The 27,986-nt window shown below is 41.5% G+C and overlaps 1 protein-coding gene and 1 long non-coding RNA gene across 4 annotated transcripts in view; one reads left to right on the forward strand and one right to left on the reverse strand.

Moving 5' to 3' along the window:
- LOC310671033 overlaps nt 1-4,854 on the reverse strand; it is a 35,196-nt gene extending 30,342 nt beyond the window's left edge. Inside the window, exons 1-2 of one of the 3 annotated variants that reach the window (XR_014507690.1) lie at nt 4,730-4,854; nt 3-123 (exon numbers count right to left, since the gene is read on the reverse strand). This is a non-coding gene — a long non-coding RNA (uncharacterized lncRNA). Of the gene's footprint in view, nt 1-2; nt 124-4,670 lie in introns of all 3 variants that reach the window. The other 2 variants (XR_014507691.1, XR_014507692.1) reach the window with 2 other exon arrangements.
- Nucleotides 4,855-5,072: 218 nt separating this feature from the next.
- Nucleotides 5,073-27,986, forward strand: CEP15 (centrosomal protein 15). Its single transcript, XM_083426901.1, has 6 exons — nt 5,073-5,229; nt 6,440-6,549; nt 9,722-9,810; nt 13,615-13,738; nt 26,111-26,185; nt 27,554-27,986. Exons 3-6 carry the CDS (start codon nt 9,758-9,760, stop codon nt 27,683-27,685), a joined length of 384 nt encoding a protein of 127 aa, XP_083283027.1. The 5' UTR covers nt 5,073-5,229; nt 6,440-6,549; nt 9,722-9,757; the 3' UTR covers nt 27,686-27,986.

The raw sequence follows: 27,986 nt of genomic DNA on the forward strand, positions 1-27,986 counted from the left end.
GCCTTATTATCACTCCATAGCATACCACAGCCACATGATCGTGTCTGTCCAATTGTCAATTTGTTTCCTCCCAAGTGCAGGAAGACTGGGCAATGCTGAATGTCAGTTGTTTCCTGCTGCGTTCTGTTGAAGAAAGAGACAAAGGCCCACCTTTATATCCACTCAGCTGCCATGTACTTTTCTGATGTCACAGGTAGTCTGTAGCCAATGGCAGCAACTGGGGATGCATCATTATAATCTCCTCAGGCCTCACAATTATGGGTGCACCTCAGCATGGTTTATTTGTGTGCTTGTTTATTGTTAAATTGTTGGTAAAAATATTATATTCAATTAAATGCATATCCTCCTTTTGCTTTGGCCACAGTTTATATGATGATTGGCAATGGTGGGCAAAATATGCTTTGGGGAAAAATTTTCACTGTTGCTAATATCATTGGGGATCAATCCTCAGAAGAGGAGCTGGAATCCTCCAAACCAGCAGCATCCCAAGCCAATGGTCCAGGAAGAGCCCTTAGGAGAATTGCTGTGGTTGCCTTCAGAGGCAGAAACAGAATGAACCCCCAAGCCCAAAAAGTGATGTTGTCTCAAAAGGCGGGCCAGGACTCTCATGCTCAGGAGTGCCCATTTACAGAAAATAACTCTGTAAGGTCAACTACACCCCACAATGTAAAGTACCACAACATACACAAAAAATAAGTGTGGTCTGGCTGACTCCACTTACTTTAAAACAGAAACATATATTGTGCCAGTAACATACATATAACAGTTACCCAAAAATAATAATGTGTTGTGAATTACTGGAATAACAAATCTCACAGACCCTGCAACTATAGTGCAAGTTACCTGAGCAGCCTATGCACAATCATATTTCGTATCTGCATCACTCCACATCCTATAGATGTGGAGATCATTTGGTCACAGGTGTCCATACTAGTTGTAGTTTTAATATAATAAAAATGAACTCTGGCTTGGAATTCAGAATTTGAATTGTGGTCTGAGATTCCTGAATTGTTATGTGTTGAACCAAGAAGAATCACGGTCCTGCTTCTGATGGGATTTCCAATGTAGCAACCAGAGTAAACATTTCTTAATTAATCCCTTTGCTAGTGGCACATTGCTGAAGAAGTTTGCAATTGTCGTATTCCATCCAGAACCCTGTGGTTAGTACCTCAGCCACTATCAAGCCTAGGTTTCAAGCTGCTGGGATATTTACCGGTACTTCTTTCCCAATATATACAGTGAAGTGTGCCTGTCTGTCTGTCTGATTACTGACTATAAGGAGGAATTTAAAAACATTCTCGTTTACCCATGCATATGATTGCTAAAACATTGTGATGACACTAAATTTGATGCCTAAAAGAAACATTGAAAATGAAATTGTAGAGTTAGAAAAGCTTTAAAAAGGGTCAATCAAAATGATCAAGGGGATGGAACAACTCCCCTATCAAGAAGGTTTCTCAATATTAGAACCTGTGGACATCCAATGAAGCTGAATGTTGGAAGATTCAGGACAGATAAAAGAAAGCTATGTCACTCACTCCCACAGAAGTCAGTAATGGCCACCAACTTGGATGCCTTTAAAAGAGGGCAGGGAAATTCATGGAGAATAGGGCAATCCATGGCTACGAGCCATGACGGTTGTGCTCTGCCTCCACAGTTGGAGGCAGTAATACACTTGTGTTTATTTTGACATCTGAACTAGGTTGATGTTGTAGTTGACGTCCATCTGTCTAGGGAGACAATGGAAGAGTATGCCTTCAGGGGTCAACCCGTTTCAATATTTAGTGTACTTATTTATTGATTATACTTAGTGCTGCTTATATAAGAAGGAGAAGCAAAAACAGTTAAATAGTTGCTGGGAAGGAAGAAATAATGGCTAGGAAGGCATGCAAATAGACACACATACCTTCCTTAGGAAACTCAAAGCAACTTCCAATGATTTCCTGTGCTTAAGTTCAACAGTCATACAAAAACCATGTACTCTGAGACCATTCATTAGATTATACATACAAGTGGCTGAAATATGAAGTTGCCAAGGGCATATATAATATTTTCAGTTCTATACATAAGTGGTTTAACTGATATGCCTTGAAAATGAGGTGCCTTTTGTTTCAATTTCTTGGAGACCAACTCAGAACTCACTCTACAAAACAAACCTATTAGAAGCGCTTTTGTTTTTTTTAAGTGGCATATGGCACCAATTGGCATTGATAAATGAAACCACATAACAATAAAATGCTCTGTGCTAAATGGTAGTAAAAATGACAAGCTAAAATATTATCAACATAAAAAGGAGTAGGTGCCATATTACTATCCAAAATAATATATCACACATTGTATACTTAAGGATTTCATTTTACTTTCCTGTAATTATTTGTATATATCTGATAATATCAGTCCATAACATCTTTTGGGGAATATAATTAATAGCAAGCTGGATGAGAATGTTTTTAAAAAATTGTGCTGTGATTATTTTTAAGCAATTTCTGACTTTGTTAGTTGTGTTTAACTGCCACCTAGTGTTAAAATTAACAAATGTCTTTTCATAAGACATTAAAGCTGTAGATAAACACTTATGTCAATGAGGCAATTTCCAGTTTATAATATTTTGGAGGTCAATGCTCTTCAATTGTTCTCTATTTTTAAATAGAGGCCAATGCTCTATATTTTTAAAATCTAATGATTTGTTTTTTAAAAAATTGCTACCACATGCCCTGTAGGACAGGGACAAGGATCCTCCTGCCGGCAGGCCTAATTAAGCCCACCAGGTAACAGAGATAGGCCTACCAGGTAATTTGGGGCATACCATGCCCACCTTTCCTGCCTCTAAGGTCATATATATGTCCATTAGTTATTCACCCCTGCTTTACAGTAAAGGTCTAAAATATGTATCAGGCCACAAACATTATCAACCAAAATTCATCAGCTCTTGCCCCTGGTCTGTGTCCCTTTGGTGATGACCCAGCAACAGCCCACACCTGCACCAACTTTATGAGCCCAAACAAAGAAGGTCCTACTACCAGGTATGATGCATTGCTTCAGCTGTTGGTCAGCTGCTGTTGTAGCCACTGCTTAAAGGCAAAGGGGGAATGATGTTTCTGGTTAGTTCATCCTTGACCTCCAAAAGAGCAGACATTCTCTTTTAGGCAACCTTCTAGGAATTGCCAACTGTGCCTGAAGCCAGAGACAAAAGTGGGCACAGCAAAGAATATGAATTTTACCTTTGCACAGTATGCTAGTTTCTACACCCACACCCACCCACCTCAACCCTCCATTCAGGCAAGCAAGAATCAAAGTTCAAGGACACACTGCAGTGCAGCAAAAACACTCAAGGAATGTGCAAATCTAGTGTGGGATGTGGCCTGGAGAAGAATTTGAGGAGATAGAAAGGTCTGGAGAGCCACATACCGCCTTGGTTCTCCATCCCTGCTAATGAAGTTCCTCCATTCATGAATGAACAGAATACATGTAAACTTTCATTGTAGAACATGTAACTAGTTAAGCCACAAATTTAAAAAGGTCATGGTCTCTCAAATAGAGTACCCACAGATGTGTAAGTCATCTTCAGATTCCCCCCCTTAATCCTAACAATATTACTTTATAAGATAGCCAGCCAAATATCAGCAGACGGTATGCCAAGTGCTGAGTGACATTCCTTTCATTTCTACTTGATCAATGTGTCTTTTGTTATGGCAGTAGCTTAAACTGTGCTTTAATGAGTTATTTAAAGCTTATTCGCCATTACTGCATGAAAGCACAGTCAGGAATATTCCACCGTTTTTAGCCTGGAGGCAAGAATGTCATGCTGCTAAAGGAGGGAAAGACATGAGAAGTCATTTCTTATTCCCTTTTAGGAGCAATCACATCTCTGATAATGATATTATTGAAGCACCAGATCTAACTGCGGCTAGGGATTGGTAGAGCAGCTTACAAGTCAAACCAGTAAAATAGTAGCCCAAACACCTGATCTGCAATGCCAGAGGTGTCCTTCTGCACAGCTCTGTCCGACTCTGTCATCAGAGGCAAAGCTCTGTGGGCAAGCTGTAGCCCAATCTGCCAGCCCAAACATTGGGCAGGTGGAAGATACCATCACCTCCCCTGTCAGCAGTTGTCAACCTCTTCACTGCACCAGCACAGCACCACAGTTTTCCCTCTACCCTGGCTGGCACAAGTGGCAAAGTTGTAAAAGTGAGCGGTGCAAACTTTGGTCCATCAGTCCCTGCCACTTGCTGACCAGAGATTTCACTTGACCCCCAAGACGTAACAATTCAGCAGGATCCTTCCTATAGGGTAGTTTGAGTTGGCATGTTTATAAAGTATTCAACATGCTATAAATTGTGAACAGCAGGGGGAGAAATGCCTTCTCTCATCACTTATGAGGGAGTAAATCACACTGAACACAGTGGGACTTGCTCCTGACTAGACCTGCATAAGGTTGCACTTGTTGCTTACTTATGAGGTTGGCAGTTTGTAAACACAAACATAAGTATGTCTACTCAGACGTAAGCCCCAATAAGCTGCTGATTCTGTTGGGCAAGAAAAGAGAGATGCAAGACTAGAAATTGAGAAGTGTAAATGGCAGTTCCTGGTTGGGGGACGAGTGGAATTGATATGAAACTTATAAAAGAAAATACTGAGCTATAAACTACCATTACATACGGTAAACACACCTTTTCGACACCTTTTTTTTTTTTTTTTTTTTGCCTCCTAAGCAAGAAACCTGACGTACTGGGTTCTCTCACCGAAGGAGAAAGAAGAAAATAGAGCCGGGGAAAGCAAACCCCCCCCTCCTCCATCACCTCAGAGTAACCTGCCCCTCCTCCCACCCAGGTTTCCCCAACGGTTTTCTTCCCCAGAGCCGCTAACGACTTGCTCCGCCCCCTTTATTCGTCCGCTTACGACAGCGACCGCGCGCCGAGTGCGGAAAAGGGCCAGTTCTGTGCACTACTTGCCTAGCCGCGCCCCTTTCACAGGAAGACGGCCAATCAAACGGTTTCAACCGTCGCCCTTTTTTACTGCTCCCCCTCCCGCGCTCGCTTTTTTTTTTATGGTATCGCGATAACAGCTAGTAGAGCGGAACGGTTATTGGGCGTCTCCTAACGGCAGCAATGGACTGAGAAGAAAAGTTAAGAGAGAGAGAGGGAGAGGAAAAGATTCGGGTCGCGATGGAGGTAGCTTCCTTTCACCTCACAGCTCTCCTAAGGCTTTTTTTTTACGCTTCACGCTGTGGTACGGTCTCATTGCTCACTTTGTTAGATATGACCCCTGTTTCCTTCGTTTAGTGGTACTGTCCACAAGCTCCCCCCTCCAATCTCCCATGCTTGGGTTCTTCCGCCCTGGTCCCCACTCCCTTCCTCCTCCTCCAGCCCCCCTCCCCATTCCCCCTCTGGTGGTTCATTCCTCCTGGAATGAACGTTCTCCTTCCCCCTCCGCTCGCATAATGGTGTATTCTCCGCACAGGGCTTGAAAGGGTGGGAGTTGAAAGGACGGAGTTAAGATTTCTGAGGCAGGGATGGGGAAGGAACCAAAGTTCGATGGAGCAAAAATTTCAAGGAGCTACAGGGACATGCATGCAACCAATAACTCTTGCTCCCATATCAAGGATCGTTGACCCAGCTCCCAAGGTGCATTGCCTGAGGACTGCTCAACATGCTGTGTGCTGCATTGCAGAGATAGCCAACATGGTGCCCTTCAGGTGTTTTGAGACTCCCAGCTCCCATCATCCTTGGCCAGTAGCTGCGCTGGCCAGGGTTGATGGGAACTGAAGCACCAAACATCTGGAAGTGCAAACCTGCAATTTATACCAAAGTGCATGGCTTTGGTATAAATTGCAGGTCGCGCTGTGGGTTAAACCACAGAGCCTAGGACTTGCCGATCAGAAAGTCGGCGGTTTGAATCCCTGTGACGGGGTGAGCTCCAGTTGCTCGGTCCCTGCTTGTGCCCACCTAGCAGTTTGAAAGCATGTCAAAGTGCAAGTAGATAAATAGGTACCGCTCCGGCGGGAAGGTAAACGGCGTTTCCGTGCACTGCTCTGGTTCGCTAGAAGCGGCTTTGTCATGCTGGCCATGACCCGGAAGCTGTACACCGGCTCCCTCGGCCAATAAAGCAAGATGAGTACCGCAAACCCAGAGTCGGTCATGACTGGACCTAATTGTCAGGGGTCCCTTTAACTTTACCAGACACAGACATGCTTAGTGTCAGCAAGGTTACAGCAGCAGCATGTGCTTTCATAACAGCACAAGGTTGTAAATAAGCCAAAAGGCCATGCAGTGTAAGAGGTTCAGGCTTGCCATCCCTGTGCGAAGCTCAGAAGTATTACAAGATTAGCACAGTGACTCCAGCTGGTTAAGTCAAACCTTAATATATATCCTAAGCCTAAGTTGGAGCGAGAACTTTGCTGGTGATGTACTTTACAGCTGCATTCCTCCTCTATCCTCAGTATGAAGCGAAGTCTGGTTCTTGCCCATTACAGTGAGAAAGAGAGAAGGGAGCACGAGGAGGGGCTGCGCTGGAGAAATTGCTGTTGGAATGTCTCCTTAACCAATGAAAGTGAGTGAGCTCTAAAGCCCCATTTTGACAAGACTTGGAGTAGAAAAATGAACATCCACATTTTGTGCGAGATAGGTCTCTAAACATCAGAGAAGAAAGTGGAACCTACAACAAAAAGTTGCATTGTGGTGTGCTTTTATTTTCTCTCTCATACAATTCATTTTCCCTTTCCCCTCACCAAAGATAAACAGGTCAGTCAGCATTACATACTCAGACCTCATTTTTGGCTGCTTTAGGGTTTCTCCCCTCCCCCGGGATTCCCCCCCCCCCATTCATTCATTCATTCAGTAAACCTTTGGGTTCCCCTAAGCCTACTTATAACTTCACCTTGTGTGTAGATGGTGCTACTTTGACTATGTAAGGAAACTAAGATCACTATTAATATATTCTTTATTCATTTGTTGCAATTCTGTACTGTCTTTCTGCCAAGGCATCCAATTAAAATTTAAAATATTAACGAATGGTACAAATATTCTGAACAGATATTGTGAGGCTGACTTCAGGAGCTGATGCCACCAGCTCCCTGGCCTGGATTTCCTCAATTCTGCTTTCCTTCAAGACATACAGGTCTTAAGTTGTTCCAGAGAATATGGGGCTAATGGTTGATGGAGCTGTTGATGGTTTCTTCAGCTGGTGGTTATATGCTCCATGCCAACATTCTATGTTATGATCTAGTCTCATAAACTGAGGCAGAAAGGACAAGTGATCAGAAAAAGTCTTCTGCTATATTCAGGCATGCTCCAGAATTACCTAGACTGCTCCAGGATTGAATGACTTGCACTGAAATAGTTTAAGTGCATTCAAGCATGTGCATGACATTAACATTGCCACACTCATGTACATACCCAAATGAACTCAACATGTTCAGGCATGCAGCAAAGTGATGTTGACATGCTTTCTTTGCTTCTCCAAAGTAAATACAGTTTTTTTTAAAAAAAAATCTGATAAATGACTGTGTGTTGAGTCTGCTCTTCAGAATAGAGGCATCTCAGGTTAACTATGTTATGAAATAACACCATTAAATGAAGACACTTTTTTTAAAAAATGCACAGCATATATATCTGAGGAACCATGCAATATTAACTAATATTCACCTGGTCCACGTGTCACATTCAAGCACAGTTTAAAACAAACTATGGGTTTTGTAAAAGAGTTCCTGGGGTGCCGCTCCTCTGCTTCTGCCATGCCACAGACAAAGCAATACAGATTCTTGTTTGTCAGAATGTACATCAATATGAATGCTCTTATCTGTGCTGCATTGATTTGATAGGAAGTACATATGAATGTGCATGCCTATTTGTTAGGGTGCAACTAATCATATGTAAATTTCTTCTTTTTAAAATGTAGTTACAGTTGGATTGGGGTGCATGTCCCAAGTGTGTTTCAGATTTTCTGCAGGACTTCCATAATATTATGTTCATATATAACAAGGAGGATATCTTGCTGTGGAGGCAACATCTGTGCTTCTCTTTTTCTTTTTGCCCACCCCCGAACCTCAAAAAGGGAAGGAGAGAGAGAAAGCAGCTTCTCTAAAAATGAAAGGTGCATTTTAAAAAGTCTTGTCTATACATTCTGAGTGGGATTGAAGTAAGTTGCAAAAGAGCAAAGCTTGGGTTAATGCCCAGTTTCAGATGTGTTTGTTTTTAGGGATTCATAAGAGCTACCTAAACATCCTTCCCATAAAAGCTACCACTACCTGAACAAGGAACACTTATGGATGTTTGCCTTTCAAACAAACAAGCAAAGGCTGTATGAGTGTTCCTGCCCAGGAGTTATGTTGTGGAGGAGCGCACAGTTTTCAAAAAGGAAACATTGTGGGACAATGGCTAGAATGCCGGACTTGGATCAGAAAGGCCCAGGTTCAAATTCCTCATTTACTCAAGGACAAAGCTCTATTTTCCTGTTGTGCACCTGGGAGAGAACATAGGATGTGAAACATTAAATATAATGATGTGGTTGTGAGGAGAGTTGAGCACCATATTATCATAGAAACAGAGAATTGTAGACTTGGAAGAGACCTAAGGGTCATCTAGTCCAACCCCCTGTAATGCAGGAATCTCAACCAGATCATACATGACAGATGACCATCCCACCTCTGCTTAAAAACATCAAAGGAATGAGAGTCAACATCTTCTCTTGGGGGGGGGGGGGTCTGTTCCACTAAATTGTTAATAGTAAACTTGGTGCCAGTTCCAACATCTGAAACATTTGTTCAACAAGTCCAGTTTTGCTGAAGTGGTTAGCAATATGTGCCTTTAACATAAATACAGTCCAGCAGTATTGTTGCTGACGTCTGTCTGTTTCAAGGCAATGGCGTTCACTTTCTGGGGTGAAGTCAAACTGCTGCATTAGTATCACCGAAGTGACTTCCCTGGGGCACACGTCTGTGCAGTATGTATGGAGGGATTGGGCTACCCAGACAACAAGAAACACACACCCCTCAGCCTCACAGATGTGATCCAAAGGAAAGCGATACTTTTGGCTGCAGCTGTTGCCAGATGGAGGCATACAAGGTGCTATCCAACCATCTTAGGGACTCCACTCTGGATTTGTATAGTGTTTACTCCTTGGCCTTGTCTTCTACCAAAGATATCCCACAAGGCAGCGGGGGTTTAGGATCATAGTTTTCTTTCTCTTAGATGGGCTTTCCAGGTTGACAAGCCCCCTCTGCAGCACGTACAGAAACTGCCTTCTTGACCACTGGAACTACTCTTGGTCTCTTCCACCCAATCTGTCAGAGCCTGTATTTGCATGCAGGGGAAGTCCCTAATTCACCAAGGGTTTGAGACCCACTGACTACCCTCACTTGCTTTAGCTGGCCAGTCAAAGCTGTTCCCAGAGTGTGGTCGCAGCCGCATGCTGACAGCTTCTAGGAGCCAACAGGTGAGAGCTGAATGTAGGATGGGGACCAAAGGTGGACAAAATACATGAGAAGGACCTTAACATGTCCTCCACCAGAGGAGCTAACCCTCCCCTAACACCCCACACACCCCGGCAATATTATGATCCTGAGAATGTTCATAAATTGGATTTCACTTTTTAAAAGGCAGTTATGTAGCCACTAATTCTGTGTTATATTTAGCTTTATCATTGTATTTTAATAGATTTCCCTAGAAGTATCTCTCTGTATATTTAAAGAAACAATTTTAGCGTCTTTTTCTTCATTGACAGGAGTGGTAAAACTGAGGCATTAGTCATATGACTAAAGATGACATCCTATTTAGCACAAGAAGTTCAACTTGCTAAAAGACATGAAGAAATGTAAGTATTTATTTCATACAAAATCCTGCCTCTTAGGAGTTAGGAGAAAGAGAAAAAACACCAAAGAGTTTGACACGTGTGGCTAAGAATCTGAAATAATTTCCTAGGCTTTTTTACATTTATACCAGTTTGTGATCTTATTTACCAGGCTAAGTGTAACTGGGCTTTTTTCTGTATGAAAGACTTTTGCTGCTATGTAAATACTCCAGAAAAAGTAACCTGTCTCTTAGACCAGTATCATTTTCCCCCAACTGAGCTTCTTGGAAGTTGTAACAATAGAAAACTAAAAAGATTGCCTCAAGGGGGTGCTGTGATGCCAGTGCTGCTCCTCTGATGAAAAATGCTAAGTGAAAGCCTGACTATTAATATTGAATATTCTACTTAAATTCTAGCTAAACCTGAGCAATTGGATTCAGCCTTCTTAAATTCAGTCTGAGGCCTCATTTCTGTCCAGTATTTTTTCTTCAGATTGAAACTAAAATTTCAGCATATATATATCACTAAAACATGAAACATTTATGTTTGAATTAATAACAATGTTTTACTATGCTTTGAATAATTAAGTTCTTTCATTCAAAAAGTAAAATGTAAAATTGTGAATTGTAATGCTTTTTAAAATTGTGACAAAAAAAAAATCTTCCAGCTCCACCTTCCAGCTGCTCTGATGTGAATCAAAAGGTGCTGTGGGCCAAGGTGCTAGGTACAGATTATTCAGGTGTGGCATTTGCTGAACCTAGGTTAAGACAATGTGGTGTTAATTAAGGTGACATACCTTACTGGGGAGTTTCCCTATTTCCAGTGTTTCTGGATCTGATGGCATCTTTATTTCAATGACTGATGCATCAGAGAGGCTGTGATCATCTGAATTGAAGTGCTTTTTAACCGATTGTGGATTTATGGTTCCAAAAACGTGCTTAGACCCATTGTTATTTTACACAAGTACTGAACATGACAACCTGGTTGCAGCTAGTGGTGTAAATTACATTATAGGACCTTCAAATGATATTTTATTTGATATAAGTTTCTGCTAGTCATTCTGGTCTTGAAGGTAACCTAAGAAGGGAGAGCAACTGAAGAAGGCAGAAACAGTTTGCTTTAAAACTTTAGTATCTCCGTTTTGTTAGTAACTAACTTCTTGTTTGACCCTCGTATGTTAATTTAATGCCTATTTGCTCAGTTTGGAAAGATCTTTTTGGAGCTCTTCACATTCCTGTTTTGTTTTCAGCACCCTCAGTAATTTGGTATGTCTGTAAACTTTACCAGCTCACTGCTTGCTTCTAAGTTCAGATCATTTATGAACAAGCTATCAAGCACAGTTCTCAGTAATGCTCCTTGGGGGTCTCACTATTCACATCCCTCCATTGTGAGAAATGGCAATTTATTCCTGATCTCTGCTTCCTCTTATTTAACCAGCTGTTGATCCATCCCCTTATCCTGTGGCTAGTAAGTTTACAGAGGAGCCTTTGGTTGAAGGACAATCAAAAATATTATTGGAAGATTAAATATATAATGTATTCTAGATAACCCTTATATACGTGCTTTGCAACACTCTCAAAGAACTCCAAAAGTCTAGTCAAGCCATTTTTTTAGAAGCTATGCTGGTTCTCCTCAACAAGACTTATTCTTCTATATGATTAATCATTTTGTCTTTAAAAAAGCAACCCCATATAACAGGCATCCCCAAACTGGGCCCTCCAGCTGTTTTGGTACTACAACTCCCATCATCCCTGACCACTGGTCCTGTTAGCTAGGGATGATGGGAGTTGTAGTCCCAAAACAGCTGGAGGGCCCAGTTTGGGGATACCTGCCATATAATATAGCAGAACTTCTGTTTCTGTGGTATGAGAATCACTGACAAGCTTGACACTGCCTCATTGTGCTTCAGCAGCTGAAACGGCAAGGAGAATTTAGAGTATAGAAGAGTATAGAAGTTGTCATAAGCTTAGTACCAAAATCTGTGAAAACTCTTATGTGCATTTCTGACTATCACTTCTCAGAGAGGAAAAAGCAAATCTTGCAAAGTACAACAAGGGCAATACAAATAGTAGTGGGTGTAATAAGAAGTGGAGACTTAATAGGACTAGACTGAATTAATTAAGAAAAGAAATAATCACCGAGGCAATGTTATTTGACATATGGAGCCTTAGAATGGTTTGCAGGAAATTGAATGTAAGTGATATTTACTGATATTTTTCTTCTTCAGAAGAAATACTTTCTGAGCTTTAGGGCAGCGGTGGAGGGCCTGTGGATCTCCACATATTAGATTCCATCAGCTCCAGCCACCATGGCCAATGGTCAAGGATTATGGGGGGTGTTGTCCAGCAACATGTAAAGCACTACCGGTTCCAACTCCTGCTTTAGGACGGGGACCACAGCTCAGCTGTAGAGCTCATGCTTTGAATGAAGAAAATTCTAGGTTCAATCCTGGTATCAACAGCTGAAAAAATGGATAATGTAGCAGGTAAAGGGAGTGAGAGACTTCTGCCTAAGACCCTACCACCATTATGACGTTCTGAAAGATTTACACTTTCATCCTTATGATGATGTGTAATCTCAAAGCAGATGCATCACAGCTTTTGTTGGCTTTCCCCAGCAAAGTATTTCTAAAGCTGCTTTGCAACCTTTTTGATAGGCTCCAAAATCTGCTTCCATTCTGGTTCAAGAGGGGCCTGTCTCTTTTTGTACAAATGTGGCTTACCCCAAAAGTTCTACAATGCACAAACAGTCTAAAGCATTCCTCTCATCAGCCACTTTAACCATGCATTGAGACCCCACAACCCTGTCTGCAGGCCCAGCATATAAATCAGGTAGCATTCTACCATGCATGATGTTTGCAACCTTCACACCAGGCAGGCATACACCATACCATCATCAAGTTTGTCACCAATCCATTTCTCTCTGTTCCTGATCATCAAATCTTCCACTACTGGTTGCTCTGTGGGAGATTATAGCCAAGGATACAGAATTATCCTTATCCGTAGGTAGGGAAAAAACAGCCAGAGAGCCTTTGATCTGAAGCCTATTGATTAGTTTGGGATGTAGAAAGAACCTTACTGTACAGTTGGAAATGAGGTGGAACTTTGGGGGGGAAACTTTGTAGAAGGGAATACAGTGGTATCTCGGGTTAAGTACTTAATTCCTTCCGGAGGTCCGTTCTTAACCTGAAACTGTTCTTAACCTGAAGCACCACTTTAGCCTATGGGGCCTCCTGCTGCCTCCACGCCGCCGGAGGACAGTTTCTGTTCTCATCCTGAAACAAAGTTCTTAATCCGAGGTACTATTTCTGGGTTAGCGGAGTCTGTAACCTGAAGCGTATGTAACCTGAAGCGTATGTAACCCAGGGTACCACTGTATTGAAAAGATCATCTATTTCAGGAAAAGCATACCTGTTTATTTACAAATCTTGATTCTGAGGAAGATAAATGGATATTCCTTTAAATGACAGCCTTTTGCATATGAGCATGGGCTATGTACAATAGCAGAACCCAGTTAACCCATATTATTACTAATGGTACAGTTAGTTATTATTCCTAACTCTGCTTTACACACGTCTCTTCAGCGGTGTTCAGTGCTGGGTGTCTCATTTGTTCACAGAGCCTGCTTGTTGTACAACATGATGGTTGCTTTCTCCACAGGAGCACATCACGTAAGGGACTTCCTGTGCTTTTCCCCCTCCTTCAGTGCACCCACGCTGTATTCAACATAATTGGAGAAGAAATGGGTGAGGGTAAAAGGTGGCTGTTTTTCTTGCTGTTGTGCAGAAAGAATGGTCTGCCCACTTACCAGAATGTTTCCCTTTTGTAGACTGTCTCAGAGAATGGTGTTGCTTCAGCAGATGGAGAGTCATTTAGGAGACAAAGAAGCTGAGAAGACATGGCAAATACAAGAAGCTGATGCAGCTCGTAAAAGAAATGTAGCACTTTTAAATGTAAGTTTTCATCACTTTTAACCGGTAACTGAATAGTGAAATTTCCATATGGCATTTAAAAGACACAGTTTTCCACTGTGTTAATTCCATTAAATTTTATTACATTTATATCCCACCTTTCCCTCCAAGGAGCTCAAGGTGGCACGCAATGTTCTCCACTCCAGCGACAGTGACTGCTTCAGGGTCACCCAGCATGCTTCCTGGCTGAGCATTTGAACCCTAGTCTCCCAGGTCCTAGTCATTACTCTAGCTACTACACCACACTGGCTTTCAGATACTGATAAATTTGTTCAGGACCATATGCAGAAGGAAGCAGAGGTGCTTAACACTGAAGTGTGATGAGCTATTCTTTACACTGTTCATTTCAAAGTCCTGAACAGCTTGGGACTCAAATACCTGCAGCAACCTGCCCAAGTCTTAAGATGTTCAGAGGAGGCTCTTCTCCATGTCCAGGGGAAGTTAATTATGTAGCAACAAAGGAGGGAAAAAAGACTCTTTCCCTTTGGTGGCATTTCATCTCTGGAATTTCCTCCCTGTCCCTGTTAGCAATGTTACAATCATTTCGGTGTTGTGTCAAAACTTATTTATTTGTCCAGGCATTTTAAAGCTGATTTACTGTTCGTCTTCTCTGCTTGTTTTAGCTCTGTCTGCATGCTTCTAATTGTGGTGTTTTATTTACTTTTGGTGTTATTTCTTGTTCTGTCTCTCCAATCCATCTAAAGCAGGAGTGGCTGTGCAGGTGCTTTGCCAGTGACTAGAAGCAGTGATTAGCTAGATGAGGATCAGTGAAAAGGATTCAGTGAACCTGAATTCTGATAAGTCCATGCAGTGAGATTGGGAGAGGAGAGCCTACTCATGATCCCACCAGTGAGCATAATAGGGCAGGGAGTGTCATTTATTTGTTTGTTTATTTCACAAAATTCATATACCACTAGATTGTAAGGGGGAAATATACGTAACCTTTTGGTGACCAGACTGTGGTCATGGTTGTAAAAAAAACCAAACCACCTCTGCCTAAAGCTGAAGCACAGGTGGTGAATGACTAGGTTTGTCTATAACAAAAGTGTGTGTTTAGGTTAATATTCCTTTTTCCAGGATGTTGGCTTTGGGTCTTCATTAAACTTAATTGAAATAATTGATATAATCAGTAATGTCGCAAACGCTTTTTAAAATTAACTCTCATCCCAATTACTGCAACCTTCTCTCTAGTCTTCCATTGCCCTACCTCAGTCCCCTAACCAATATCCAGTATTCTGCAGCCACAACTATTCACCTCTGTTGTCGCTCTGATTATATGGGCCTGTTCTTTCTCCCTTGCTTCTCCTTTGTCTCCTAGAATATGTGATGCCATATTGATTAATTGATTTGTAAGCTTCTTAGAGCAAAAGGTCTGCCTTGACATACCCACACGGAACAAAATGATGCCCAAATATCTATTTAAAGATCAAATGAAGATGTGTGAGTGGAGGCAAATGTTCAGATGTTTAGAATTCCATTTGTCATCTCAACTACACTCTCTGTTGAATATAAATGAAGAGAGAGAGAGAGAGAGAGAGAGAGAAAATGGGTGTGGGTGGGTGTGGGTGTGGATTGCAGTACCACTTTTTAATCTTCTGGGTCTTGTAATTGTTTATGGTTTTGTTTCTTGGGTCTCTTACTGTTGTTTTTCTTTATCCTTCCAAGATAGCTAAGACTGATCCAGAATGTGGAAAAATAATTTCTGGTTTCTTGACTCTCACCCAAAGATAAAGGATAATTTAAAGCAATCTATTTGTGCTATGCTGAGATAATCTGGTCTCGGGTTCATTTGGTTCTCAGCATAGTCCTTAGCCCTCAAATGCTTACCAGCATGTTGGTTAAGATCAGGTATTTTTTATTCTTCCTATCAGTATGACAACTAAGGTGTTTATGGAGGGAATGATTATATATTGGGAGGGTGGGAACCCTGTGAGATGAAGTGGTAGAAACCATGTGCACAGGAACACATCCCTCCCCACCAAAAGGCAGGTTCCCTGTTGACAGTGTGGTCCAAAGTGTGGTCCTTTATGTGTTTCTCCTTTTGAGAACAAAGATGGAGTCTAGAGTGAAACAGTCTCAGGAGTTGGATGTCACCATTTTATTTGTCGCAAAAGTCTTCTGCTTCTTCTAGCAGTAATTTTAGCTTGCAATGTCTGAAGCATTTAACAGTGAGGTGCAGAAATACTGTGTCTGCTCCAGGCTACGAAGACTTATCTACTCACTCTCATACAGAACATTCTGCAAAGCTAAATCAGTCCTCTGGGCACTTCTGCAATCCTTCTGAGGAAGGTGATATGAGCTCATGATATTTCTTTCGCACTTGCTTGCCCATTCCAGCAAAGGCCATCTCCACAAATTTTATGACAAAACATTGCTCTAGGAGTGAGCCAAGACATGAGAAATCTTACCGTCTCTTTCTTGGTCTGGCTCAAATTCAGCAGGTTCGACTGTCTCTAAGGAAACCATTTCCAACTGGCTGATTGCTGACTCTTCCCTTTAGGCAAGCATAAACACAAGATTGCTTTTGGATATAAAGGATTTTTCTTCTGTTGTGAAATAGCTTATAGTTTCTTTTTCAAAGAAATAGCTAGTCCAGTGACTGTAGCCCATCATGTCTTTGTTAACCACTATGGTTATATTGGGCCTAGCAACTTTCCTAACTCCTCCTTGTGATGCCCCTGATTTTGTAGGGCATTTCTTTCCCATCCCCCACTTAAAAGAAATATGTACTTGCTTTATCTCTCACAGACATACATATATATTTGCAACGATGCCTTAACATTCACCTGGTTGCTCTTCTAGTGCATGTTGTGGTGTCATGTTTTGTGACAGTGTGTCTTTGTTTTACTTTTCTAGAGACATCCCTGGGGCAGTACAGTCTCAAAAGAGTGGGGATGTGTCACCTCTTTCTTTGGGAAATGGGAAATTACTTCCCTTTAATTGCTTTGTTCTAAACATGTTATGACAGATCACCCACTCATCCACTCTGCTCTTTTTGGAGCTGAGGGTTCTGTAACCTTCTTGTGCATATTTTCAGTTCAGTGCCTATGAAATTATTTCTGTCAGGAGCAGAAAGGGAAATTTGCACATGATGGGACTCCTAGTTCTTCACAAGAACTGGCATTTGGCTACATTTTGATAGAATGAGCAGTTTAGAGCTTGGAGAAGTCCCAATATGATATTTTAAAAGAAAAAAATAGGAGAAGATGAAGGTTTGCTTGGGGTGGGGAAGAGTTGCCATGGCCGACCATCTGTGGCAGACCATATAGCACATAAAGCTAAGTATATCAGATGCACAAAGACATCATAAAACAATGACCACCCACCTCATGTGTACCAATATATAGATGTCTGCTCTATTTCCACATCTGATATATATAGAAGGCCACCCTATGGGTAGATCAGGATATATATGCTACTTCAACAATGTGAAGCAGGGACCAATGATGAATTTGCTGCTCTGTGATGAATACCAGGTTGATCCTATAGCTCAGGGGTAGGCAACCTAAGGTCCGGGGGCCGAATGCGGCCCAATCGCCTTCTCAATCCGGCCCGCAGACTGTTCGGGAATCAGCGTGTTTTTACATGAGTAGAATGTGTCCTTTTATTTAAAATGCATCTCTGGGTTATTTGTGGGGCATAGGAATTCGTTCATCCCCCCCCCCCCAAAAAAAAATATATAGTCCAGCCCACCACATGGTCTGAGGGATGGTGGACCGGTCCACGGCTGAAAAAGGTTGTTGACCCCTGCTATTGTTTATATATTTTGCATTCCACATTGGTGAAGAAAGAACACACATAATGCAACTTACTGAAACCATGCACATATTTCAAAAAAAGTTTTACATATAACAATTCCTATGTAACTGACATTTTTGGGGACGGTGATAGCCAGTGTTAGTCATACTCAGAGTAGACCCATTGAAATAAATGGACGTGCTCATTAATTTTGGTGGGTTTACTTTGAATACGATTTAGTTGAATATCACCCTATATATGTATTTTTAGCCTTCAGGTATACAGATGAAAACAATTGCTTACAGTGAGATGATAACAGTAGTCTGTTGATACCTGTAGGTAAAATATTATAAGCTCTTTTACGTTAGTGCAGAATATTCGCTGTTTACCATCACAGTGTGCTGAATAATTTCTCTCAAGTGTCAAAAATGTTAGAACATTTGAGGAAGGAATAAAAGCATATGTATGACCATCAAAACAAATTGTCTGGCAGGAAAATGCAACTTTAGTGAGTTTAGATGTATTAATTTTATTCTGGCTTTAACAGGCATGCAGCACTGCAGATGCTTTCTGATAACAAAATAAAACAGGAACGAGATCCATGCAGAATATTATATTAGAACCTTGAAAATAAGGTTCAGATTTATGTGCCAACTTTTAAAAATTATTCCCGATAGCAGGCATTGTACATTTCACAGTTACCATGTGGAGAGTTGTTAATTTGGCTTTCTCAGAAATACACCGATGCCATGATGAGGTGTCATTGTATTTGCCTGCATTCAAATGAAATTGAGTAAAATTACTTCTGTTATGCTTTTAGCTATGAAAAGAGTTATTACTGCTCTCTTGGTTACAACTAGAATTTTGTACTTCCAAAACAGAAATGGCTGGAACACAAGTATTAAAAATTGGCTTGTTCTGTTGGTTTTATTAAAGGGAGTAGAATTTAAAAACTGAAATAAATTGATTCTTTGACATTCAAAGGCATTTGGGTTGCAATCCTATGTACACGTTTTTGAGAGTGGGTCACTGGGACCTGTTTCTACTTAAGGATTGAGCAGTTAATCCAGTGTTTTTGAAGGCTAGGATAATACTTCCATCTTTAAAACTAAATCTAAAGTTGTCTGGTTTATTCATTGGTGGCTATCTAGTCTTTTATATATTGTATGTGTTTGGATTATCAATGTATATGGGTGGCTTTGTATAATTTTATAATTTTACTGTTTTAACTTATGCCAGTAAAGGCTAGTAGTAGTAGTAGTAGCAGTAATAGTACTTCTGTCTCTCACACACAATTCCTTAAGATGGGTACTACTAGATTAAAATTACAATTATTGTGAAATAATTATAAATACAAAAACTGATTAATTAACTCCACCCACAGCCAGGAAATACATCTATGACTGACAAAAGAGCAGCAAGTAAGTGTCTGATACTAGATTGCTGTAAAATTAGGCAATCGGTCAGATGTGCTCTCAAACCTTACCATACTCTCTTTAAAATATGGAATGAGAAGTAGTATTGTAGATTTTGAATGTGGAATTTGTATTTTATTTCTTCTTTTGCTTCCTCCTTGTTGGGGTATGTAAGCCACTTAGAGATTTCTGCTGAAATACAAAATGGTATATAAATAAACTAAACAAATATAAATAAAAATATATAAATAAGACAGAGGAGGGTGGTATCACTAACAAAGCTGGTAATACCTCTTGAACACCGTAAGCATCATTTGCAACTTTTAGGCTTCCAAATTAGATTAGATTCCATCTTCCCAAGACAGATCATTTTCTAATATTAGAAACCTTGTTTTGCCTTTCCATCTGCAATTCTGGTTAAATAGCATGGAAATCAATGAATGAAGTTATTTATGTTCTTCAGCTAGATGCTCCTTATTTCTTAAAATGCCTGATAGTATGCTACCCAGTTCACAAACTTCATTAAAACGTACTCGGGGATGCTCTTCTTTAATTTATCGAGGCCAAGATACAAGTGCTCAATAGCTTCACTGTTCTGTCCTATCACAAACTGAAATAATTCCCCCAGTGCAGATCAGGTGAGATCTTTTCCTCATCGTGTGGATACCACCTAATCAATAAATGTTCTTCAAAAGCTAACCGCCACCCACTATGCAACAGTGTGTGCTCTCTTGATGGCACCTCTGTATCAGATAATGTACAGGAACTGTTAACATATGCATTCAGTCTGTTCCCACCTTTGATGCTACTTCACTCTTTTGCTAAAGATTCAATTTCATTAGAGCCAGTTTAAATCTGAGTCATTTATGACAGGACTGAACTGACTGAGATCAGTTCCAGAGGCCCTGCTTATATGCCTGTTAGTAGTGGTGGTTAGGAAGGCCAATACGAAAGATAGGCCCTTTGTTCTTAGTCAAATTCCTTCCCTTTCTCAATGGAACTCCTTCCCCCTATTGGTACGATTGTTTCCCTTGCCGTTCTCTTTTAGATAATCCCTGAAGATGTTTCATTTCAGTCTGCTTTTAATTAAGAGGGTAGGTTAATATATTTGTTATTGTATATTTTTCAGTGGCTCCAAGTTAGGACTCTATAGATTTTTGACTGGCTTGGAATAAAATGGTTTATACAACTGATTTAATATTCGAATGGTCAGTTTTGATATTTGTTTTTCGGTGATTTATTCTGCATCACTTTGGGGAAATAGTTACCTTTTCAGAGGCTACCAAGGAGTTAAGTTTCTTAAACAAATTAAAAATGGCCTTACAAAGCTAAGAATGCACCTCACTCAGGAGCGCATAAGTCCATCATTGTTTATCACATCAATGCCATCTGAGGAGAGGGATTGGCTAATTGGTAATGTACTGTCTCATTTTATTACATGGCACAGAAACTAAAGCAGCGAATTGTTTAATACTAAATGGAGCCCGTGTGAAAGACAGACTGCTGGATGTGGACTGAGAATGTTTAGATTCAAATCCTTTCTGAACTTCACCTCATAACAATCACTCTCTCTCTCAGCCTAGCCTACCTCACAGGCTTGTCATAATTATAAAATGGGAAGATGAGTGAGAAACAGATGTGATAAGTAAGCTTTTAGAAGTATAGGCAGTGCTGAATCTTTTCTGAAGGTATTTTGAAGCACTGTTCCTGGAGCAGCATTGTAGATTTGTAGTATTTTCCCTCATCACCTGAAGCTAGTGGTATTTAGTAGACTTCCAAGGGGCTGTATGTGGCCTTTACTTGTCACCTTCTCTGTTCCCTTTACTCCCAGCTGCCTTTTGAAACTTTTAAAAACCCAAAATGTTTTATATCGCAGTGTCCAAAAAAGCTGCACTTGATATGCCAAAGGCATATTATATTACTGCTGACTTTTAAAATATTGAAAAGGTTTGCCAAAAGCAAACCCTGTTGCCAAACCTTAAAGGGAAAAGACACATACAAAAGACATGGCTGCCTTTAGCTATCAGCAGCATGCAAAGGTGCCATCTAATCTTTCAGAGACATCATCCCACCCCCAAGGCACATTTCAGCTCCCAGCAACAAATTCTGTCAGTTCCTGTCATTAAATCAGTGTTCTGGATGACAATAGACTTCAAAATATGCTAAAACTGGATAGGAGCAACAAAAAGACACATCTGGTATGTAGGCTGTGCCAAAGTGCCCTTCTCAACTAAAACCAAGCCAGCCAGAGCTATTTTCTGTTGCCCCAAAGTACTGTACTTTCCTTTCCTACCATCATATATATATATTTTGAAACAAGGTAGCCACTGAAATGATTTTGGACAGGATTGTGTAATGCTGTGGAAATCTTCCTAAGAGCAGTGCTGTGGAGTGGAGCGTGTTGCAGTAAGAATACTTTGCCATACAACACCCTAGAAAACCAGGGTTAAATGGAGTCTGAGGTGTCTTGCTATCATGACAGTTGATCTCTTCAGGCCAAGGAGAAAACGTTTTGATAGGTGTCGTAAGAGTCTGCATTTCATAGTGCATCTGTTCTGTCATTTAATCTCTGGAGCTGTTAGTCCGACATTGTGAACCACCCCTTTTAGCAAAATCGGGAGGGTCTTACACTTCTATAAATGCATGAGTGTGGGAAGGAGGAAAGGTTATCTTGCATTTCCTCCCCTGTCTCATCATGTTCACAATCGCTCACTTCGTCATTCCTTTTCCATTGCTGCCTGCAATGAATTGGGTCTAGATCTCACAACCCCTGTTTAGGCTGGTTTTAATTTAACGGTGATATTCCAAGTTGCTCCTGGCGAGCGTCTCTTTGTTTTGATCCCGTTGCACCAGGATCCCTATTCTTCTGAGCTGCCATATTTTGGGAATGATGGGAAGTCCCTTTGGGGAATTTCCTCCTTTTTTTAAACTTAATTTTAAAAAAATGCCTTACTCTTCACACTCACTCTCTGCTCCCGACGATGCCATCTGCTGTGCTCTCTCCTTCCATCTCTGTTCAGCACTGGCTCCTTCACACCCCACTCCCACGCCCCTTCCCATCTCTCTTAATTTGCCCAAAAGGCCTGCGCTTGATCTCTTTAATGTTTGTGTATGAAAGCCCACAAAAAAGAGGGGGGTGTCACAGCTTCGAGGAGGTGCTTCCCCCTCCCGCCCCCAGATTGAGTCTAGTTCTCTGTGAACCCAACACATGGAAAGTGGAAGCCCATGTGCAAATTTCCTCAGAAAAGCTAATAGAGGTGAGTTTTCATTGGAGTTTGAATGTCTGGTGAACAGCTTGCTGCCTTTCTACATCTTTGTGCACATGTTATGCATGCATATTAGCAAGTCATCTTTGTCTTGAGCAGGGAAGAGCTTCAACAAAATTGCTGTCTGTCTTTGCAGCTCCGTTACTTTGTGTCTTTCTTTCGGAAAGAATATTGGCTTCATCACATGTGCGCAGCAAATGCTTTCGCTCCAAATGGTGAATCATCTTAACTGTAAATTACCCCCAGCGCATAAAGTTCAAATCATGCAGTCAGCGCTCTCAGTAAAAAGTACCTCAATAATAAAAACAACTCTCAAAGTCTGAAGGGTGTTTGTCAGGGTACAGCTGATTCATTTAAAATCTCTGTCATGTTGCATACCTTATTCCTCAAAGTTCCTTCCTTGAAGGATTTGTCTTCACTTTCTAAGACAACCGCGTTTGAGAAATTTAGATGTTTCCAGGGAGGTAGGGATGCAACATTGCCGGGTATAACGTATTTTTGAACACCCATTGCCATGAGTGAGAGCTATCTCATATACAGTAAAAAAAGGTGGTAGGAAATGAAACGGCCCATGGGTACCAGGAAGAGCTGCAGAAGAACGTTCATCCTCAGGACACCCACAGCAGAGATCCTTTCCAGCCAACATACAGGTGCACATTTGTGTCTTGAGACTTGTAAAGAGCTTTTGAAGCTTTGACTCCTTTTGGTCATTAGTTGACTCTCACGTACCTGTGACCAAGAGACAAAGGAAACTATTTAAGAACAAGAGCAGATTCAAGGAGCTGGAATGGAAGAAGCTGGTTTCAGTGGTGACACGTGTCAAGAAATCTAATACCCCAAGCCTACATATATATTTAAAAAAAAATGTTTGCTAGCCACAAAATGCTAGTTCAATAATGAAGACTTAATTCTGGGATTTCTTTTTATTTTCCCCAAATCCCTTGAAAATAATAAAAGTTATAAATATAAAAGGGGCCCGCGAGGAGCACTGGAATGTCTGTCTGCATTGGTGGCATATCCACAATGCTAGTATAACAACAATTGTGATATTGTTCTGGCTACACACCTCTATTCTTAAGCACTTAACTTATTCAATGGATCAGCAGAGCCTTCAATTCCAATAAAATTGTAACTTATTGGATAAACTGTTTCGATAGTTGTTTTTTCTTCTTGCTCAGTCATTCATGAACCACTTTCCTGTGCAGTGTCTTCTTCTTGTTGATATAATAGCTTTGTTGAAGTATGTGAAACAGCTGATCCCTGTATGCAAAGCCACTCCTGAATGGGAAAATCAGTTGCTGGAGAATAGCAAAAAAATGCTTTTCATAAGATTATTGGAACTAACACACCAGTAAAGATACTCATCCAAATTGTTGCTGTTTTTTGGGACATTTTTAGGGTTTGTACATTTTCTCAAAACTTTACAATTTCTGTGAAGTGTCTTGCTTACCAAGTATAATAAAATCAGACACTGGTCAGATGGAGTTTTGCCAAAATCAAAGAAGGTATTTATTGGGAGACCAAGTGATGCAAATTTATCTTTTAGGGCAGGGATACACTAACCGAGTGTATCCTCTCTTGAGAGTCCCTCTCATGCATCCCTGTCTTTCTGGAGATGTCAGTCCTTACGCACCATGGTCCTAAGCATTTTAGGATTTTAAAGGTGTTAACTCGAATCTTGAACTAAGCTTGGAAACATACACGAAGCTAATGGTGCTGATCTAAAAAGAGTATTATGATTTTAAAGCCCTTGTTCTTTCCTTATCTTATCTTCTCTTTAGATTGTATATTACTTGGGACAGTGATCTGTGATTTTTTTATGCCTCTTCTGTACAGGTACCATGTACATTGATATCACTTATTGTCAGGATGCTGTCAGAGGCTCCCAGCTGGTTGCCCAGGAAGGTATAAAGACAAGGAAAAGTTTCTTACCATCCTATTTTATTTCAATCTTTGCAGAGAGGGGCTATAGAATTCAGCCTCTTGGATAATGGCGTTGTCCTGAGTGAATCTCCACCCCACCCACCGTCTCTCCCACTTCCTCATTCGTCACTCTCATCGTCTTTTCTACTCATGCTGCCACATGCCCTCTGTCTTTGAGCTCTTTTCTCTCCTAATTTTAAGGCTCTCCAGGTTCTGGGAGATGGAGGGTCTGGAATGCTTTCTAATGACAACGTGTCAACTGGGTGTTGTTCTGGTTGTCCCATGATTTCCCAGCTTTCCCCCTCATCTACCTCTGAGCTGTGATCTCCTTCAAACCTGTGTTGTAAATCTATACCAGAGGTTGGCAAACTTAGGGCTGTGGGCCGGATCAGTCCCAGTTGCCCTCTGGATCCAGCCTGCGGACAGTTCTGGAGTCACCGCTTGGATCGGCCCAATCGCCATTTTAAAAAACATTTTTTCAAGCAACATTTTTTTCACGATTTCCCCCCTCCCTCCCTCACACACACACACACTGCGGCGGCCCCTCCTCCCTCCCTCTTCCTGGCTTCTCCCCTCCCTGCGGAGTAAGGGGCTTTAATAGGAAGCCTTGCCGCCTGCCAAGGGAAAGCTGGCACAGAAAGGAGAGGTGCCACCACTGCCACCAGCTCCCAACTGCAAGCAGAGCAGTGGAGAAGGTAGGCAGGGGGAGGGGAGGACTGGGGGAGAGAGAAAAGTCCTTTCCGTCGCATGCGTGCACAGTCAGGCCCACCAAAAGGACTGGGGGACAGTGTACAGCCCCCTCCCAAAAAAGTTTGCTGACCCCTGATCTATACTGTCTTCCTCCCTGGAAGGGTCAGGATGGGGAGGCGGTCTTCAACATTCCTGCTCTGCCCTGTCCCTGACACTTATACATGACTTACAGCATGTATGGCTACAGAAGTATTTTGACTTCCATGACTCCTTTTTTTTTTTTTTAATCTGCTTAGCGATGCATTCCTGTACATGTTTAGTCAGAAGTAAGCCTCACTGAGTTCAATGGGACTTATTCCCAGCTAAGTGTGTTTAGCACAGGTGGGGAAACATTCAGCGTGTGTGTTATATTCCCTCATGGCAGCTTTCTGGGATCTGGGTGGGATAATGGGTAGGACAGGATGCAGAGGGTGGAACACTGGGTGTGACTCTTGCCTTTGTACAGTAGTGTCAGGGACTGGATAGAGGGGGAATGGTGGAGACCGCCGCCCTAGCCTGAACCTTCCAGAGAAGAGGAAGACAGTATAGATTTACAACAGTGGTTTGCGGGGGGTCACAGCTCAGAAGTGGATGACGGGAAAAGCTGGGAAATTGTGGAAAAGCCAGAACAGCTGGCTGACAAGTTGTCACTAGTAAGCATTCCGGACACCCCCCTCCCAGAACCCAGCAAGCATTGAAAGTAGGAGAGCAAAGGGCTCAGAGACAGATGGCCCTAAGCGGCCACCGTAAGGTGGGTGGTGCTGTTGACGAATGAAGAACTAGGAGAGAAGGGGGTGGAGATTTACTCAGAGCAACACCATTACTCCAAGAGGCTGCATTTCTAAGCCTCTCTCTGTGAATATTGAATAAACAACATTGGTAAGAACTTTCCTTGTCTTAGCCATTCCTGGCAACCTACCGTGGGGGGTTGGATCCTCTGACGCCTGACAGGTAGTCTACATTCCACGCATGGAAAAGTCAGGGATTTCCACACATATGTATCTCTCCATCTTTTATCCAACAAGCAAAAGTAATTATTGCAGTCCACAGACCCAATCTAGCTAGACCAAAGCATTTGAGGAGGACGTGGAATAGGGCTGGTGCAGGGAGTGGCCTGAGGGAAAGGGATGTTGCCACAGGAGTGGCCCAGAGAGAGTTCTGAGGGCCAGATAAAAGAGACCTGGAGGGCCCGTTTGGCCTCCAGACCTGACATTCCTCCCCCCAGTATATAATATTGCTGCTTTGTTGCATGTGTGTGAATTCTGGTGCTTCATGTGTTGCAGGATATAAAAACAGCAGGGAAAAAGCTACAGTCGAGAGACCACTTACTTCTGCACCCTGACATTGTTAATCTTGAGGTAAGCCTAAGGCCAAACTCCCAGCTTTCCATAGTCTTCAATGCAAACTTTTAAGCCAAAGATAGCCAAAATAGTGACCTCCAGATGTCATTGTGCTCCAACTGCTTTCATTCTTGACCATTGGTCATGCTGGCTGGGGCTGAAAGGGTGAGCCCATCGACATCTGGAGGGCAACCACATTGGCTACTGCTATGCTACCTTAAGCTCTTCATGATGTTGTTAAATGACAACATGGTTTTAAAATGCAATCACTGCTGTGCCCCTGGTGCTCTGCAGCCTCTTCAGATGATTTTATTATATTTAAGATTCTTTGTTGGAATAGAAATGCAGCCTCTAATACTCCATTAGTTGGACGTTAAATTCTATTTATGTTATGTCACAGTTTCCGTTTCCAATACATTGTATACTGCTGTTTTCAGAATCCAGAACATATTGGGATTCATGAGGTTCAAAGCTGTATTTCCATTATCACTTGATTCATATTTTGGCATTTTCTCAGTAGAGTTTCAACATTGTCCCCTCAGCCGCACTGCGCTGTATTTCAAAAGTTCTCCAAACTTAAAGGAGTACATCCAAGACACAGTATGACTGAGGGAACAATCCTCTGCCTTCTTCCTAACATCCAGTTTTCTCAGAGGCGGTCAAATAACCTCAGAAACTGAGCAGTATAGAGACAAGCACCAGACTTCCTCCTGAGAGTTGGCTGTGCACTTTGCAGGCTCTCTGACACCCAGAGACAAGACTCTACTCCTCTCACTCTGGGTCTTAGTGACTATAAATTCGGATGGCTAAAGCCAGAGCAACTTTGCAAGCCCTAGACATTTTCAATTTCATTCTGAACCATGCTGCCAGCACTTTGTTTGGTGTTGTGGCTTTATAACACATAAAACATCCTCAAACGCTTTGAACCCGGTTACCTCAAAATCCTTTAAAATCCTTGTATTTATGTACATGCCAAACCTTTCTAGCAACTACATAGTTAAAATGTTTTAGATAAGGACTTTATTGTTAAGAATTCTGGGAATAACCTTGTGATTCTGAAAAATATAACTCCTGCGTATAAATGAAGGAAACAATTATAATGTTCAAGGATTACTATTCTAATACATTATTCACCACAAGAGGGCACATCCAATCATTGCAATTTTACTCCAGGCATTGAAATCCTTCCAGCCTCCATTATATTGTATAATTGAGGGATTTGAGAATTAGCACCAAAGTAGTTTGGCCTTTTCTAAATTACTTCACACGTAAAACAGGCTTTAATGACACATTTTATGTTTGGATTGTTTTGTGATGGGCTGGTAAACAAAGTAGATTATGTTGTGAAGCCAAGTTAAATTGCATATTGTGTTATGTCTTTTCTAGACTCTTTACTGGGCAAAAGTAGAAGAATCCATCCCTAAGTGGGAGCCATTTTTTTTAGGAAGAACACAAGCCCCTATCGGGGTTAGAAAAATCAAGCCAACAAAGCAAAACACAGGTCCCCCCAAGAGATAAACGAAAATCAGGTCTGTGGGAAGGATTTGCTCATTCTTCCAAATGGTGGGTTATTAAATGGTTCTTTAAATTTTTGTTGGATAAGCTACATGAGTTCTGAATCGACAATGAAGAGTTCTCCCTCATCAGCCTGTTTATCTACAGGAGAGTGACCTTTGTATCAAACATGGAAGACATCAGACATCAAGATGAAAACTCAGCCGTTCAACTGTTTAGTCAAGATGAGCAAATATGGAATCTTATCCTTCACTTTTATGAAGGAGAGGCGTCTTTTCCCAATAAAAATGGAAGCACATGCCAA

Source organism: Podarcis tiliguerta, assembly GCF_965153285.1.
Source record: "Podarcis tiliguerta genome assembly, chromosome: 2".
In the NCBI taxonomy this organism is placed as follows: Eukaryota; Metazoa; Chordata; class Lepidosauria; order Squamata; family Lacertidae; genus Podarcis; species Podarcis tiliguerta.